This window comes from Nicotiana sylvestris, chromosome 4 (genome assembly GCF_000393655.2).
Source record: "Nicotiana sylvestris chromosome 4, ASM39365v2, whole genome shotgun sequence".
Lineage (NCBI taxonomy): Eukaryota > Viridiplantae > Streptophyta > Magnoliopsida > Solanales > Solanaceae > Nicotiana > Nicotiana sylvestris.
This window is the reverse complement of record NC_091060.1, coordinates 94,718,951-94,736,291: the sequence shown is the minus strand read 5'-3', so window position 1 is coordinate 94,736,291 and position 17,341 is coordinate 94,718,951. Positions and strand designations below refer to the sequence as shown.

Sequence of the window (17,341 nt, the reverse complement as noted above, 5' to 3'; positions counted from 1 at the left end):
TTTTGCACTGAACACGCATACTTTATCTTGAAAATATAATATTGCCACCAGTAAATTTTTTTCTACCATTTAAATTTGAATAATATACATATAGAGTAAGTAATTTAAAACCTAAATTGGCCCACCAAAAATTCAAACTCAATGGATATATCTTTCACACTATACTAATCTGGCAACCACAATAAAACTAACACATGAAGAGATATGATCAATTAATAACTCTAATATAGACATAATTATTTCAAAATTTGTTCAATTACCAAAAAAAAAGGTTCAAAAGTTTGTTTCCAACTAATGCATATATATTATTATCAATCTTAAGAAAAAGTTTAATCAAAATTTCAATACACTGTGAAGCATTATCCTATTGTTAACATTGTAGTCAAATCTCAACAAATATTTTTCAAAAATTAATTTTCACTCATCGATTATTCTGAGAATCTCAAAATATATTTTCCTTTACACCAAACACGCAAATCATCAAATTATTTTTGATCTTGAAAATATAGTGTTTGCCAACAGTAAACTTCTTTCTACCATTTAAGTTTGAATAATAATATAATACTGTATAGAGTAAGTAATTTAATATCTAAAATGACCCACCAAAAATTCAAACTCTATAGATATATCTTACACACTATGCTAATCTGGCAGTCACCATAAAAATTAACAACACATGAAGAGATTTCTTCAATTAATGACTCCAATATGGACATAATTACTTCAGCATTTGTTTAATAACCAAAAGAAGGGGTGTAGATACTATTATCAATCTTAAGAAATAGTTTTATTAAATTTTCAATACAATGTGAAGCATTATCCAATTATTGACATTGTTGAAATCTTAATAAATATTTTTCAAAGTTAATTTCCACTCACCGATCCAATACTGAAAATTTCGAGAATTAAAATATTTTTTAAGTAATCATTTTTCGAGAAACATTTTCGTTTACACCAAACACGTATGTCATCAAATTATTTTTATCTTAAAAATATAATATTTGCCACCACCATTTAACTTTAAATAATATAATATAGAGTAAGTAGTTTAATACCTGAATTGACCCACGAAAAATTCAAACTCTATGAATATATCTTTCACACTATGCTAATGTGGCAGTCACGATAAAAATTAACAAACCATGAAAAAGATATGATCAATTAATATCTCTAATATAGACATAATTACTTCAGCATTAAATAGAAGATAACATTTGCATATATATAATGATAAGACTGTGGATAATGATTTATTTACTTTATTTGTTGAATTTTCTTCTCTATATAAAGATAAGATATTCGATAAAGACCAACAGAAAAGGAAAAATAAATAGAGAAACAACAAGAAAAAGAAAAGTTTCAATATAATGAAGCAAGAAACAGTAGTCCTCATAGTTGGAGCTGGTCCTGCTGGTATAGCTACTTCTGCTTGTCTAAACCTCAAAAATATTCCAAATTTAGTTCTAGAAAAAGATGATTGTTGTGCTTCTTTATGGAGAAAAAGGTCTTATGATAGATTGAAACTTCACTTAGCAAATCAATTTTGTGAACTTCCCTACATGTCATTTCCTCCAAATTCACCAACTTTTGTGTCCAAAAAAGGTTTTCTTGAATATTTGGATAGTTATATCACCAATTTCTGTGTTAATCCTTTGTATCAACGTGCCGTTGAGTCTGCATTTTTCAACTGTGTTGATAACAAATGGCATGTTAAGGCGATGAACGTCGAAAAAAATATTATTGAGAATTATGTTGCTAGGTTTCTTGTTGTTGCTACTGGAGAAAATGGTGAAGGTTTTATTCCAAAAATTGAAGGATTAGATGGCTTTGGTGGGACAATCATGCATTCTAGTGAGTATGGAAAGTGCAAGAATTTTGAAGGTAAAGATGTTCTAGTTGTTGGTTGTGGAAATTCTGGTATGGAAATTGCCTATGATTTATCTAATTGGGGTGCTCAGACCTCCATTATTGTTCGTAGCCCTGTAAGTTCTCTTCTTTTCGGTCTTTTTATCTGTCATTGTAATCAAAAGAATTTAGTACAAATTATTCGTCACTTTAGAATAGTCGCAACGGATGTAACTCTTTGGCAACAGGTTTATCCGAACCTAGTATTGATTTTAATTCAACAACAACAACATATAGTAGATTTAAATTTAAAGTATAATGAATTCTATGTTAAAAACCATAAAGATCGATCAGGTTTAAATTTGGATTCACTCTGCCATAGAATACAATTAGAAGTTATTATTATTATTATTATTTATTTTTTTAAAATTCACCCTTGATACTCTAAGAAGACATATACTTACGTTATTATATTTAATTATTTATTTACGGAAGAGATAAGGGTAATCTAGCCAAATATTTTTTTATGATTAATACTATCAAATGCTTTCTTAATGGGATATCAGTTTTCGCCCCATAAAATTTGAATCCCAAGCTACATTTAGGTTCATGCACTTGTTTGTACGGAAATCAATTTAAAAAAATCTTTCAATTTTGTTGTAAAATAAAGTTCATTGAATTAAGTGTGTATGTATAATGAAAATCTCATGTTTTTTCTTTGGTTTATAGGTACACATACTCACGAAGGAAATAGTCCAAATGGGAATGAGTTTGCTGAAATACATTCCTTGTAATATAGTGGATAAAACTGTGATGATTTTAAGCAGATTAATATATGGAGATCTTTCTGTCTTTGGGCTACATAGGCCAAATAAGGGTCCCTTTTATCTTAAGAAAGCTACTGGTAGATCTCCTGTTATTGATGTTGGAACTGTGGATCAAATCAAAACAGGAAAAATCAAGGTAGAGGGATTAAAAAATTTCATTATTATTATTATTATTATTATTAGCAAGTTTCCTGATTAATCATTTTTGTCATTAGGTTTTACCTTCGATCAAGAAAATCAAAGGAAATTATGTTGAATTTGCTGATAGTAAGATGGAACGGTTTGATGCCATGGTTTTTGCTACAGGTTACAAAAGCACAGTTACAAAGTGGCTCAAGGTATTTGATAATTAAATATAATTAAGGCAAATGTTATATACACTTCAAATTTGGCTCGAGCTATGCATCTTTTTGAAATTTCTATGATTTCAGGTGAGAGATAAAAGTGATATTTTATATTTTAGATAAATATTTCTGAGATGAAAAAAAACTGCAATGCTTTGTGTAGGATGATGGAGTGTTATTCAATGAAAATGGGATGCCAAAAAAGAGAAGTCCTTGTCACTGGAAAGGGGAGAAAAATATTTATTGTGCAGGATTTGCCAACGCTGGATTATTTGGAATTTCGTCCGATGCCAAGAATATTGCTGAAGATATCAATACGATTTTGATACAAACTGGTGGTGGGGCGGGTGATGCATACCTCAACATTTAACCTAAGGTCTCGAGTTTGAGTTTCGAAAATGAAATTTTTTATGTAGGAAGCACTTTTCCTATATTAGTGGACGCTACGAGGTGTGAATCTACATTAAGGATTACTAGATTTTGAATATCGGATGTATAGAAAAAGTATATATATATATATATATATATATATATATATATATATATATATATATATATATATATATATATATATATATATATATATTATTTCTATTATGTTTTCTACCTCTCTTTACGCAAATGAAAATCATGATGCAGTGCTAGCAATCTCATAGAGCACAATTTTGTATTCTTACATTCCATTTACAATTTTGTAGCTTTCGATTTATTTTTTCGTCCACAATTCTATGCTTCCTTTTTTTCCTTCAATTCAGTAGCACTTTGATTTCGTAATGGAGCTATTTTAGTTCGTTAATGTTTTATTTTCTCACTTAGAGAGTGTATGGTCTAGTTTTCTTTGAAATGGATTAATCACCTTTTGGATAAAGATAGCTTCGACAATAACAATTATTGTTTGGTAAAGGTGATAAAAGTATGAACTTTGTGGGCGTTTGGACATAAAAATTATAAAATTCCAAAAAAAGTGAATAAAAAAAATCAAGTGAAAATGGTATTTGAAAATTAGAGTTATATTTGGACATGGACATAATTTTGTGTTGTTTTTGAAGTTTTGTGAGTGATATGAGCACGTGATTTTTGCCCTATATGAATTATTCCCACAAATTCAAGATAAAATAATTTTTCCACTGTTTGCATTTTTGTGGATGTTTGTGGCCTTTTCCGTCAATTGTTCGCATTTGTCTGTTCATGTTTATTTTATTTAATTAATGAAAAAATACAAAAATATGTTGCATTTGCATTTAGGATTTAATTTTACATTTTTGAATTAAGTAGTAAATCAGTTATTTTATAAGAATTGGAAAAATCACAAAAATAGTTATTTTTGTATTTTTAATTTTAATTTTTGAACTTCGGTAGTTTTTCTTTTAATTAGTTTCTTAATTATTTGTGGTAATTATTATTTGGATTTAATTAATTCACTTTGATAGGTCAATTTGATTTTTTATTTTAATTTAGGTTTTTATTTTTAATTGTGAAAAAAAGAAAAGAAAAAAGAAGAAGGATTTAAAAAAAGAGAAACGAATTAACAGAGCAAATTGAAATAAGAGAAGGAAGTCTGGTGGCTAAATCCAATCAAGACCCCCAAGCCCAATTGCTGAACACCCAAAAATCGTCCAAAGTCAGCCCAAACTCGCCTTCACCCGGTCCGGTTCCCACATACAAACCAAACGACGCCGTTTTGTTAGCTTTGAATCTGAGCCGTCTTGATCGAACGGTTCGGAACTGACTCTTCCCTCATATAAATATGTCCGAACTGTTGCCCCCCCCTCTCACTCACCTTATCTCTTTAGAGACTTTTGCCAAAACCCTAACCCGCCGCCCTTTTCTCCACCACCTTAGACCCGGCGGCGCCACCTCCTCTCAACCCCAAATCAACACCACGCCATCTCCAAGCCCCCCCCCCCCCCCCTTTCGAATACCCACTTAGTTTCTTTCAAATACCCCCAAAACCTCTCGAATCTTAAATCTAGGGTTCGAATTCTAGAGGTCAAAGTCAAGTTCATCCATGCAAGGTCATCCCCCCAGTTCCTCCAAGTGTTCAAAGTCTGGTTCATCTTAGAATGGTTTTATTCGTGTGTTCTTAACAAAGAACAGGCGATTTATACCATTTTGGGATTAAATCAGAACTACCCGGTGATTCAAGTTTAAATCGGTAAGTTTCTTGTCTTTCTTAGGCTTTTTGTTCATCTTTCTGCCTCGCCTCTTCTTCTCCTTTTCTTCTCTAGCATGCCCCGACTAAAATCAGCTTCGAGTTTAGTTCTCCTGTTGAGGCAGTTTGCTTTTGTGTGTGGCTGTGTATTTATTTTCGTTTTCATTTCCTCAGTTTTTCTTTTAAATATCTTAACCAATATCCTCTGTTTCTCTTGATTTTATGATAACCATTTCTGGTAAAATAGCTTAGGTTAGATTGTTAATAAACTGGTAATTTAGTGTTAATTTCAATTTAGTATTTTTAGCTTAGGAAAAATCATCACTCGTAGCTTAGGTTCCATGTTCTGAAATCACTCAAATATTTCCTTATTCTGCTTATCATTAATTTGGTTGGGTTTTTAACTCCTTTTGGTCGGGGCCTGAGGTTCATTTGATTCATTCATTTGGACCTGAACATATGGGTCATTGACCTATGACCCATACCCATAGGTTTCAGCAGTAAAAAACAGGGTCAGTAAGGGGTAATTTGGGTAGTCCAGTCTAGGGAATCTTTGTACAACTGAAATGGAAGCTTCTTGGAAGCTGACTTTGAGATTATTTTTAAAATCTGAAAACTAAATAGGGATATCTAGGCAAAAATGAAAACATGAAAAACGCTTAAAGGGAAATTTGAGTCTCTATTAGTTGCCCTATTTCCTTGTCTATAAAGGTACATTGTCTTGCCTTTCAAGGCAGAGATCAGAGAGACAAAAGTCAGAAAAACAAAACGGTTGAAATTTTTTTAAAAAAAACTGTTCCATTGAATTCTTTTGGTGATTTCTGAAGTTTCTCTAATTCTGAAGCAATTTCTGGTTAGCTGGAATTAATATAGTTTGAGATTGAGTCTGGTTTGAAGTTTGTTGGGTCTTTGTTTGATTGAAACTGGTTTCTAGACAATTGTACAACATTTTCTGGGTTTAAATTGGTGTTGATTACTTCTTACTCGATTCTGTTGTTGTTGTCTATTGCTCCTCATCTCTTTTTCTTCTTTGCAAATTTCAGGAATTATTCAGCCCTATGGACATCACTTGATGTATAATTTGAAGTATGGATTTGAAAAAATGAAGTTTGATGCCATGTTATCTAAACCGTCTGTTCTTCTTTTAAATTCATAATTCACATGTAATACGTGTTTTGAGAGATTCTGATGGGTGTATTCATTGAGGAATGAGTTCTAATTGAGTGTTTAAATCCTGTTAGTTAGCAAATGTGGTCCTCTTATGGTTTTGACATTATATTCTGCTAAGTGGTATTAGATATAGGCCTGGGTGCTTCTCCTTGTTTTGCCTTTGAGTTTGGTTCTGTACTAGTGGAGTAAAGCAATAGTTTAGCTTCTTTTTTTTTTTTTGGTTTGTATGAGTTAGTCTTTGGCTCTGCAAGAGTGTGTCATTCTGAATTGTCAATTTGTTAGCTGGACTTTTGGATAGATTCTAAACAGAGCATGTTAGCACATGAATATTTTTTCGAGATTGTGTTGCATTAGAAGTCAAGATGTTATGAATGTTTTGTTCTGAAATTCATTGTTGATTTGAATGTCGATTAGGACAGAGATTTAAACAGGAAACTGGGATAGGGAGGAACATGTATTAAGTCATGTATGTTAAATGTGGGGATTGTGCTAATGCTTAGTTTATTGGTTAATATGCATGTATGTTGAATTTGAGGGAATCATCTTGCTATGTGAGTGAAATAATTATGCAGCAATTTCTGAAAATGCTCAATCAAATGGTTGCTTCAATTTATATGTTGAGAATTTCCAGTACCTTGTGGCTCACTGTTTCACCGCATGACCAAGTGAATTGCTTAAGGATTGTACTGTCATCTGTAGCCTAAGGGCCCTTGACGTCCAAGATGGATTTAGGTGTTACCCAGACTCGACCTCGAGTCCCATTTTGCTCAAATTTCGGACTGGCCCCAGGCCCAATTCAATGGACAATCACAAAAGGGGGCCTTCATTAATTGGGCTCAACATTTCTTTAGAATAATTAGCATCCTCCTTAGCTTTCAACAAGTCATTTAAGCAATATTTGAGTAATTAGAAATTCTGCAAATTTTTTTAACTAATTGGGCTTTCACATAGTGGAGGTGTGCCATATTGGACAACATCAATAGTTCATGGCCCTCTTAAACCCAGTTTGAACTACCCTTTTAAAATAAATTGAGGTGCGTCGTGCCAAATAAAAATGACAATTGCATGGCCCTATTTTAATTAATATTATTTAAAATCCTTAGAAATTGAGGTATGCCGTTTAGCAAATTTCCATGGCCCTCGCGAAGTTGCAAACACATAGCTGTTTTAGGCGCGTCATTTTAATAATTTACTTTCCTAAACTCCGGTGTGCATTTCATGTGACCCAAATCCAAATCTCAACAACGTTAAATAAAATGTGTCGTAGACCGCGGGTGCATTTCATGTGACGTGGTTCAAGGCATGTTTTAAATAATGTTGAATTTTCCTAATAATTAATTAAAGCGGTTATAAAGTTAAAATTGAACCACAGGTTAAAACAAGTATTAAAATCAGATAATATGCCAATTATAATAGTTGAGCGACCGTGCTAGAACCACGGAACTAGGAAATGCCTAACACCTTCCCCCGGGTTAACAGAATTTCTTACCCAGATTTCTGTGTTCGCGGACTGTAATACATGTCGCGCCCCCTTTTTGTAAAAGCGAAATCAGGTTCATGACATTTGGGAGGACAACTCGTTCCCTCTTGAGAATTGGGTTTTTTGAAGAGTCGCCACCTAATGATTAAATTTCATTAGGATACTAAAGAAGAGTTCGAGTTGGAAAACCAGAGTTCGGGTAAGGGCTAGAAATTATCTCAAGGAGAAGGTGTTAGGTACCCCCTAAGATCCACTAGTGTGGTTCCCGGCCATGCTACAATTGCGACTTTGAATAACAAGTATGCAAATAGAAGTCTCAAATAGAAGGGGGTTTTCACATAATATTGCAAGCAAGTTGAGAGTTTGACGAAAGTAAAGAAAGCAGAAATTTTAAAGAAATAGTTTGAGAATAAAATAAACAAATAAAAGAAAGGGGGTCCTAGGTTTACAAATAATAGAATCACATCAATGCAATACCCGGTAATCACTCCTCAGAAGAGGGGTTACACGTGGTATTAGCGCACCAGTCATCATATCCATATCTACCCTTTCCCACCCCAATAAGGTATTAAGCGCGGAATAGTATCGTTACTTATTGCATGCTAGTACACGCCCCAATCCTATCAGTCCCGGAGGCATTTGGGACTACTAGTCCTAAAGGAAAGGGAGATTTGACTTTTTAGGGTTTTAAAAGGATAAAATTCTAGGGCGACAATAAAAACATATAAGGCATGTATGGGAGCCTTTCTCTCATTTGGGATGTGTCAAAGTTCCCTAAGAGCCTCAAGTGGACTCCGAGCAGTGCTTACACCCCAAATATATTGCAGACTTAAGTAAGTGCAGTGTGGAAGAGCCAGCCCTCAAATGTCCAAGTTCAGAGGGAACTCAAGGTCCCAAAGCAAGGCTCATAAGAGGGGGCAGAACTTAAGAGTCTAAGAATAAGCGTAAGTGCATAGGGGAATTAGGGGAAAGCCATGGTAGGTTGGTGGTCATGCTCAGCAATTGGGAATGTTGGCACACCCCCGACCAGCCTATTAGCCAAATCTTAAGAGTTAGGATCCATTGTGGATCAGGTTATGACCTGAGCAACAATTTGAATACTGCCAGGCCATGAGCCTTAACTCAAACACATAGAAGGGAATAGGGGTATAGGGAATTCATAACAAACAGCAGATGCAAAGAAAAAAAATTTACATAGTTAACATTAATCACTGAACATGAACAGCAAAGTAAACAAGCTTGTAGAAACTGTAAATAAACACCTAGGGGAGTGAGGCAGAAAAGTTAAATTAGAACATACCAGTTTCAGGAAAAACAAATAAAAACAGTAGTCTTAGAAAAAGCCAAGTTGCAAGCCAAGCAATTCCAAAAGATCTCAAGCAAAAGCAAAACGTTGAAAGAGTATTTAATTCGAAGCAGTATTGTAAGTATGTTGAAAGTATTGATATAAAAGTTCGAGGTATTGAACTTGAAGTAGTGGTGTAAAAGTATTGAATTGGAAGTGTGTTAAAAGTGCGGAAGGGTAGTCCCTTTAATAGTGCAGAGAAGCAAGTAAGAAAGGTAAGAAAATAACTTGCAATCAATCACATAGGATTTCCCTTCAGTTAAGGGATTTGATTTCAAACGGGTAGAAGACATTTAAGGAAAGAAATTTTGATTAAAACCTTTTCAAAGTAGTACAAAGAGGGTAAATAGAATTTTATTTGAGGAAAAGCTCAGTGGTACACGTCTTAGGAAAAATAAAGAAAGGGAATCAATCAAACAGCCAGGGAAATCAAAGTTACAGGTTTAATCTCGAATGAACCAAGTCAGGAAAGGTAAAGAAGGTTCAATTAGAGAGAATCAGTAACAATCAGTCAGGACTCATTAAAAGGAATTCGAAACCAATCAATTAGTCGGTAAAGACCTTTTGAAAGAAGAGTTTCCATATATAAAGCACACAAACATGTGAATCAAGAAATTATATAGAAGAGAGTTTACTCAAAGAGAGGTTCAGAATCATGAGCAAGAAAGGGTACAAGTCCAGTTTGCAGACTCACAATGAGTCTGAGAGTTCAGGGTCCCAAAGCGGAACCCTAACTTGCACAAATTCAAAATTGCCAAGAAACCCCCCAAATCCTAGGGTTTCATAGAAATGAGAAATCAAGTCATTGAAACTGGCTCAGAAGCCTCTTTCAACAAACAGACATGATACAAAGAAAGAAAGCTAATTTGAGGTCATGGAGAACATATTTGAGAAACTCGGAACTTAAACAAGTTCAGAAAAGAAGATGTGATATAGACTTAAATTAAAATAGAGGGAACATGTTCAGCAATAATGCAAACATAGTCTAATAGAGCAAACAAAAATCAAAAGAAACTCAACAGTAAGCACATATAGTAGAAGAGTAAGGGAAACATAACAAGGATTAACATAAGTAACAAGTATAGTAGAAAAAGAAGAGTAGGAGAACAGTACACGCGTAGTAAAAGAGGCCATACGATTATAGCACAGACAAACACACATAAAGAAAGAATCAAAAAGATCTTTTTGAAAACTTTTTCCGAAACGATTTTTGAAAAGAAAATTTGGGGTAAACACTTTAGAAGCCTAGTAGAACACGAACATACCATAGATCTAAAAAAATAAATAGAGAAGAGCCTCAAACAACTTAGGGTTTCGGAGAAACCCTAGAAATGAGAAAGGCTTGGAAGAAAAATCAGATCCTGAGTCGAAGAGGTGAGGAATCAGGCTCCTGAGGCCTGAATGTGCCGGAGCATGGTCGGAGAAGCTATAGAAATGAAGATCTGAGAATATCTGGAAGAACCATCAAAGTCAGCCTTCAAAACCTCGAACACCCAAGGTATAATGATAGAGAGGGGTAAGTACAGACCATCCATGGCCTGAGAAGCCATGGATTCCGGTGAAAACATGGTGAAATAAGGTAGGAGGAGGCTATGGTTTCGAAGAGCTGATGAGAGGATTTGAGAGCATTTGGAATTCAAAGGCAGCAGGTCAGGTGAGAATGAGGGAGATTGGGGTAGGTCGTTTGGTTTAATTATGGAAGGGTGAGTTATGTCCGTTGATCTTGTGTGATCAACCGCCCAGATTTAGGAGGGTAGGCGAGAACCGGGTAATGGTCATTTGGATCGGGTTGTGGGTTTGGTCAAATTAAAAATTGGGCCGGTCCAAATGGGTTAAGATTGGGTCAAATAATGGTTGAAATTGAAAGGTAAAAAGGTTGTATTTGAAATAGAATGAGGCTAGATGTTAAATAGCTAGTTTTCCCTTTTATTTTATAAAAATAGTAAAAATAATTTTAAAACAAAACTAAAAGTAATGAACCAATTAATAATATATAAATATTAATTTAAAAATACTGAAAATAATTTTACAATTGTAAAATGCTATTAATCTTAAAGTAGGCTAGAATTGCAATTATATGCAATTTAGCTTTAAAAATACCAAATAAAATTTGTAAAAATATACAAAAATCACCTTAACTATATTTTGGTATAAATATGATAATATGATAAGTTTTTCACCAAAATGATAATCTCGGGAATAATTATTGGTTTTTGTACTGCTAAAGTGGACAATAAATTGATTTTAAAATCTTAAAAATTAGGAAAAAATACCAAAACTCTTGGGCATGCTTATATATGTATGTACATGATATTTTGAAAGTATTTTGTATATAAAAATACATAGGAAAAAATTGGGTATCAACAACTGCCCCTCTTTACCCAGGAAAGATGAAAGAGTTGTCGGGTAAAGATATGATGGCCAATTTTGACCGAATGAAATGATTTTGAAGAGTTTTGACTGAGCTATGGTTTCTGAGCTGCTTACATATCCCTGGTATTACAGGAATCAGGCCATATGTAGTTCGGGATCCATCGGTGGAGTATGCCGATGGAGATTTTCGAAAAACTGACGCGATGTTCAGGTTGAGAAAGGATGGTCAGAGTCTGATAGGCTGTGGGAACTGAAGCAGGATCGCTCCTGCTGAGACGGCTATTGCTAGCCGGTGTACCTACGAATGAACAATACCAGCATATATATATTGTGCATAAATTTAAACGTGATGCAAGTTCTTGTTGGACCGTGAATGATGTCTTTGGACGGTGAGGATGACGTCCTCGGACCATGATGTCCTGGGCCATGAAGCGTATGATAAAGGATTCGCAGGCTATGAAATGATGTTCTTGGGCTGTGAGGATGATGCCTACGAACCATGATGCCTTTGAATAATGATATGCAAAAGATAAAATGGGGTCCTCAGGCCATGGCATGGCATTCTCGGGCTATGAAAATGGTGCCTCCGAACAATGACGCCTTTGGACAAATTGGCAATCTTTCAGCCCATGAAAATGTAGAAGGTGGCGATCTTTCAGCCGATGAAAGACGTAAATAAAGGGTGGCGGTATTTCAGCCATGCAAGAGAAATAAGATGGCGGTATTTCAGTCGTGCAAGATGAATAGAGTGGCGGTATTTCAGTCGCGCAAGAGAAATAAGGTAACAATATTTCAGCCATACAGATGGAGGTAGAACTTACTCTTGGAAGGCAGAAAGGTAGCCTTATGCAATGTAGGAGATGTAGATGGAGGTAGAACTTAACCTCGGAAGGCAGAAAGGTAGCCTTATGCAATGCAGAAAATGCAGATGGAGATAGAGCTTAGTCTCGGAAGGCAGAAAGGCAGCCTTATGCAATGCAGAAGATGCAGACGGAGGTAGAGCTTAACCTCAGAAGGTAGAAAGGTAGCCTTATGCAATGCAGAAGATGCAGATGGAGGTAGAGCTTAAACTCGGAAGGCAGAAAGATAGCCTTATGCAATCCCGGAAATTAAAGGCGAACAGTAATGAAATCTCTTAGCTGATAGATGACAATTGATTGCTATATTGTGGCTGCTGTGGATGTCGCGTATGGATAGCAAATATAAATAGGTGATGATTCCGAGAGTTGTATTCCCGGGAAGTATGAGTGTATAGATATATCTGATGATTTTACGACTTGAGTGCCTGCATCCAAAGAAAAATCGTGAGTTTTGTAAAGGGGGGAAGGTTAGTTCGCTTCCCTATAAGCTTCGCTTGTCCTGCTTGGCGTTGTGTATCATTGAGGTAGCATTGCTAAACAAAGAAATTTTGATACCAGACATGCATGATTTAGAAAAATGTAACACAAATACATAATTTAAAATAGTTTTTTAGATGAACCGACGAATGCGACGCGGTTCAAGACATTGCAACCTCTTTCGCTCCGGGATTTTGAGGGTTCTCCTTAAAATTCTGCCCCAGTTTACTTGACTGGTGCTTCTAACGGCTGCGTGCGATAAATGGCTGATATCAACTTCGGAATTTTGAGGGTCCTCCTCAAAATTCTGCCCCAGTTTCCAATAGCGGGGGGAAATGAAAATTTTATTGAATTGTGACAGAACCCATAGGGCTGCCTACGTATCCCCTCTTAAACGGGAATCAGGTCAGGCGTAGTTCAAATACATTATACAGGAAATCGTAAGAGTTACACATAGTATCACCTCACTACATCTGAATTGATCGACTTCGGCCAAACTTCACCATCCATTTCTGTAAGTATGAGGGATCCTCTGGTTAGAACCCGGTAAACCATGTATGAACCCTTCCAGTTGGGAGAGAACTTCCATTTAGCTTCATCTTGATGCAGGAAAATCTTCTTTAACACCAGCTTCCCCGGTGTAAACTGTCTCGGCTTGACTCCTTTGTTGAAGGCTTTGGACATTCTGTTCTGATAAAGTTGACCATGGCAAACTGCATTCATTCTTTTCCCATCTATAAGAGCTAACTGCTCGTAGCGACTCCTTACCCATTCTGCATCATCAAGTTCTGCTTCCTGTATGATTCTCAAGGAGGGAATTTCTACCTTGGCGGGAATGACTGCTTCTGTACCATAAACCAACATATAGGAAGTTTCCCCGGTTGATGTGTGAACTGTGGTGCGGTATCCCAATAAAGCAAATGATAACTTCTCATGCCACTACTTATGCTTCTTTATCATCTTCCTTAGTATCTTCTTGATATTCTTATTGGCGGCTTCTACAGCTCCATTCATCTGAGGTTTGTAAGCCGTACAATTCTTGTGTTTGATCTTGAAGGTTTCACACATGGATTTCATCAGGTCGCTATTGAGATTGGAACCATTATCAGTGATGATTGACTCCGGAATTCTGAACCAACAAATAATACGGTCGCGGACAAAACCTGCTACCACTTTCTTAGTCACTGCTTTGTACGATGCTGCTTCAACCCATTTGGTGAAATAATTAATTGCCACTAGAATGAACTTGTGCCCGTTTGATGCGGCAGGCTCGATAGGTCCGATAACATCCATTTCCTAAGCGGCAAACGGCCATGGCGAGCTTGTTGCAGTAAGCTCGTTTTGAGGCACCTTTATCATGTCTGCATATATCTGACAACGATGGCATTTTCGAACATACTGGATGCAGTCCGTTTCCATAGTCATCCAAAAAATAACCAGCTCGGAGTATTTTCTTGGCTAAGACAAAATCATTCATATGTGGACCGCAGGTCCCTGCATGAATTTCCTCCAATAGCCTGGATGCTTCCTTTGCATCAACACACCTTAGTAATCCCAAATCAGGAGTCCTCCTATACAGGATTCCTTTGCAATGAAATAAGTTGTTAGATAATCTCCGAAGTGTGTGCTTCTGAGTAGGATTTGCGAGTTCTGGATATTCTCCATTCGTTAAATATTCCTTGTATCATGAAACCAAGGTTATCCGTCTACTTCTTATTCTACATGAGCACAGTAAGTTGGCTGATCATAGATCTTTACCGGAATAGGATCAATGAAATTCTTGTCTGGGTGCTGTATCATGGATGATAGGGTAGCCAATGCATCGGCAAACTTGTTTTGAACTCTGGGAACATGTGGAACTTTTTCTTTGTGTACCTCTTCCCCAACTCCTGTACATGATGCAGATAAGGAAGTATCTTGGATTTCTTGGTTGCCCATTCTTCTCGGACCTGATGTATAAGCAGGTCTGAATCTCCGATCACTAGTAATTTCTGAATGTTCATGTCAATGGCCAGCTTGAGCCCTAAGATGCAGGCTTCGTACTCGGCCATGTTGTTGGTGCACGGGAACCTGAGCTTGGCAGACACCGGATAATGCTGGTCGGTTTCTGATACTAGGACCGCTCCTATGCCAACTCCTTTGAAGTTTGCTGCTCCATTGAAAAACATTCTCCAACCATCATAGGATTCTGCAATATCTTCCCCTATGAAAGATACCTCTTCATCAGGAAAATACGTCTTTAGAGGCTCGTATTCTCTATCAATGGGATTTTCAGCAAGATGATCTGCCAGTGCTTGTCCTTTAATTGCCTTCTGAGTCACGTAAACAATATTGAATTCACTTAGCAGGATTTGTCACTTGGCTAGCTTGCCAGTGGGCATCGGCTTCTGAAAGATGTACTTCAAATGGTCCATTCTTGATATGAGATAAGTAGTATAGGCACAGAAATAGTGCCTCAACTTCTGAGCTACCCAAGTCAGAGCACAATAGGTGCGTTCCAATAGAGAATATCGGGCCTCGTACGGGGTGAACTTTTTGCTGAGATAATAGATGGCCTGCTCCTTTCTTCCTGTTTCATCATGCTGCCCCAGAACACAACCGAAAGCTTCATCCAATACTGCAAGGTAGAGTAATAGAGGTCTACCAAGCTCGGGCGGGACCAAAACTGGTGGCGTTGACAGGTATTCCTTGATTTTGTCAGAGGCTTTCTGACAATCACCAGTCCATTTGGTAGCGGCGTCTTTCTTCAACATCTTAAAGATTTGCTCACAAATGACAATAGATTGTGCTATGAACCGGTTGATGTAGTTAAGTCTTCTCATGAAGCTCATTACGTCCTTCTTGTTCTTTGGCAGTGGCAGTTCTTGAATAGCTTTGACCTTAGATGGATCCAGTTCTATCCCTCGACAACTCACAATGAACCCAAGTAGTTTTCTGGCAGGAACCCCGAATGCATACTTGGCGGGATTCAGCTTCAAGTTGTACCTTCTTAGTCTGTTGAAGAACTTCCTCATATCTTCCATGTGGTCAGTGGCTCTCTTGGATTTGATGATGACATCGTCTACATACAACTCGATCTCTTTGTGTATCATGTCATGGAAAATAGTAGTCATGGCCCTCATGTAGGTGGCCCCAACATTCCTTAACCTAAACGGCATCATTTTGTAACAATACATCCCACACGGCGCAATGAAAGTCGTTTTCTCTGCGTCTTTCTCATCCATCCATATCTGATGATACCCAGCAAAACAATCAACGAACGACTGTAGTTCATGCTTGGCGCAGTTGTCAATTAGAATGTATATGTTCGGCAAGGGGAAGTCATCTTTCGGACTGGCCCGGTTGAGATCCCGGTAGTTGACACAGACTCTAACCTTCCCGTCCTTCTTTGGCACTGGCACAATATTGGCTAACCATGTTGGATACTCTACTACCCTGAGAACCTTGGCTTCGACTTGCTTGGTGACTTCTTCCTTGATTTTCAAACTCATGTCAGGTTTGAACTTCCTGAGCTTCTATTTTACTGGTGGACATGTCGGATCGGTTGGCAATTTGTGAGATACAATAGATGTACTAAGTCCAATCATGTAATCATAAGACCAGGCGAATATGTCCTCATATTCCCTTAGAAATTTCGTGTACTCTTTCTTTTCTGATGGTGACAGATGAACACTAATATGCGTTTCTTTGACATTTTCTGCATCTCCCAGGTTGACAATCTCAGTTTCGTCCAAGTTAGACTTAGGTTTGTTCTCAAAATCCTCAACCTCTTTAACAACCTCTTCTGGTATATCATCTTCTTCTGAGTCTATATCCATTTGTTGCGTTGCCTCATTGCATGTCACAATCGACGGTTCATCAAGATAAGTAATAGTAATGCTGTGTAAATAAAGTAAATGATAAAAATTAATAAGAGCAAGATTTATAAGAAACTGAAATGCTTTGATAAATTGCATAATTGTTTTGAACATTGGAGCTCTTATATCAATATTAAAAATGCGGAAAGAAAGTCAACTAGCAAAAAATAAAGATAATGCATGGTGTTTTGTTCAGCCTTGCTACCTCGAAGCTTTCCGAGCCCTGGTGGTTCTGATGGTCCAATTGTTGAGGCGTGCTCCTCGGCTCACAGCTTGTATAGAAGGGGCTTCCTCCCCCTCCTCCTCGAAAATGACACAACAGTCCATATTATCATCTTCCAAAAATAAATTCCTCATTGTCGCCAGTGCTTCCTCTTCTTCCGACCCATATATGACACCGACTGGCTGGAAGGTCTGCTCTAAGCGAGGTATCGGATGCTCCAGCGGGTAGTAGGGACTACGCCATAGTGGCGACCAGTGGTTGAACTCCTCCCAAGTGTATTTATATCCCAAACCGAAAGTGGTACCGTGTTTCTTCAACTTGATAGGCTTAGCGATTCCTTGGATATTCTTGCCAAGTCCCTTGCCAGGTTCGTATCCACACCAATTCA

At 36.8% G+C, this 17,341-nt stretch overlaps 1 protein-coding gene across 1 annotated transcript; it reads left to right on the top strand.

Annotated features, from left to right (window-relative positions):
• Window positions 1-1,367: 1,367 nt before the first annotated feature.
• On the top strand, window positions 1,368-13,992 carry LOC104238110 (probable indole-3-pyruvate monooxygenase YUCCA11). The gene is made up of 6 exons (XM_009792389.2): window positions 1,368-1,982; window positions 2,575-2,808; window positions 2,888-3,010; window positions 3,180-3,363; window positions 11,669-11,747; window positions 13,878-13,992. The coding sequence occupies exons 1-6, from the start codon at window positions 1,368-1,370 to the stop codon at window positions 13,990-13,992; spliced, it is 1,350 nt and encodes a 449-aa protein (XP_009790691.2).
• The last annotated feature ends 3,349 nt before the right edge of the window (window positions 13,993-17,341 follow it).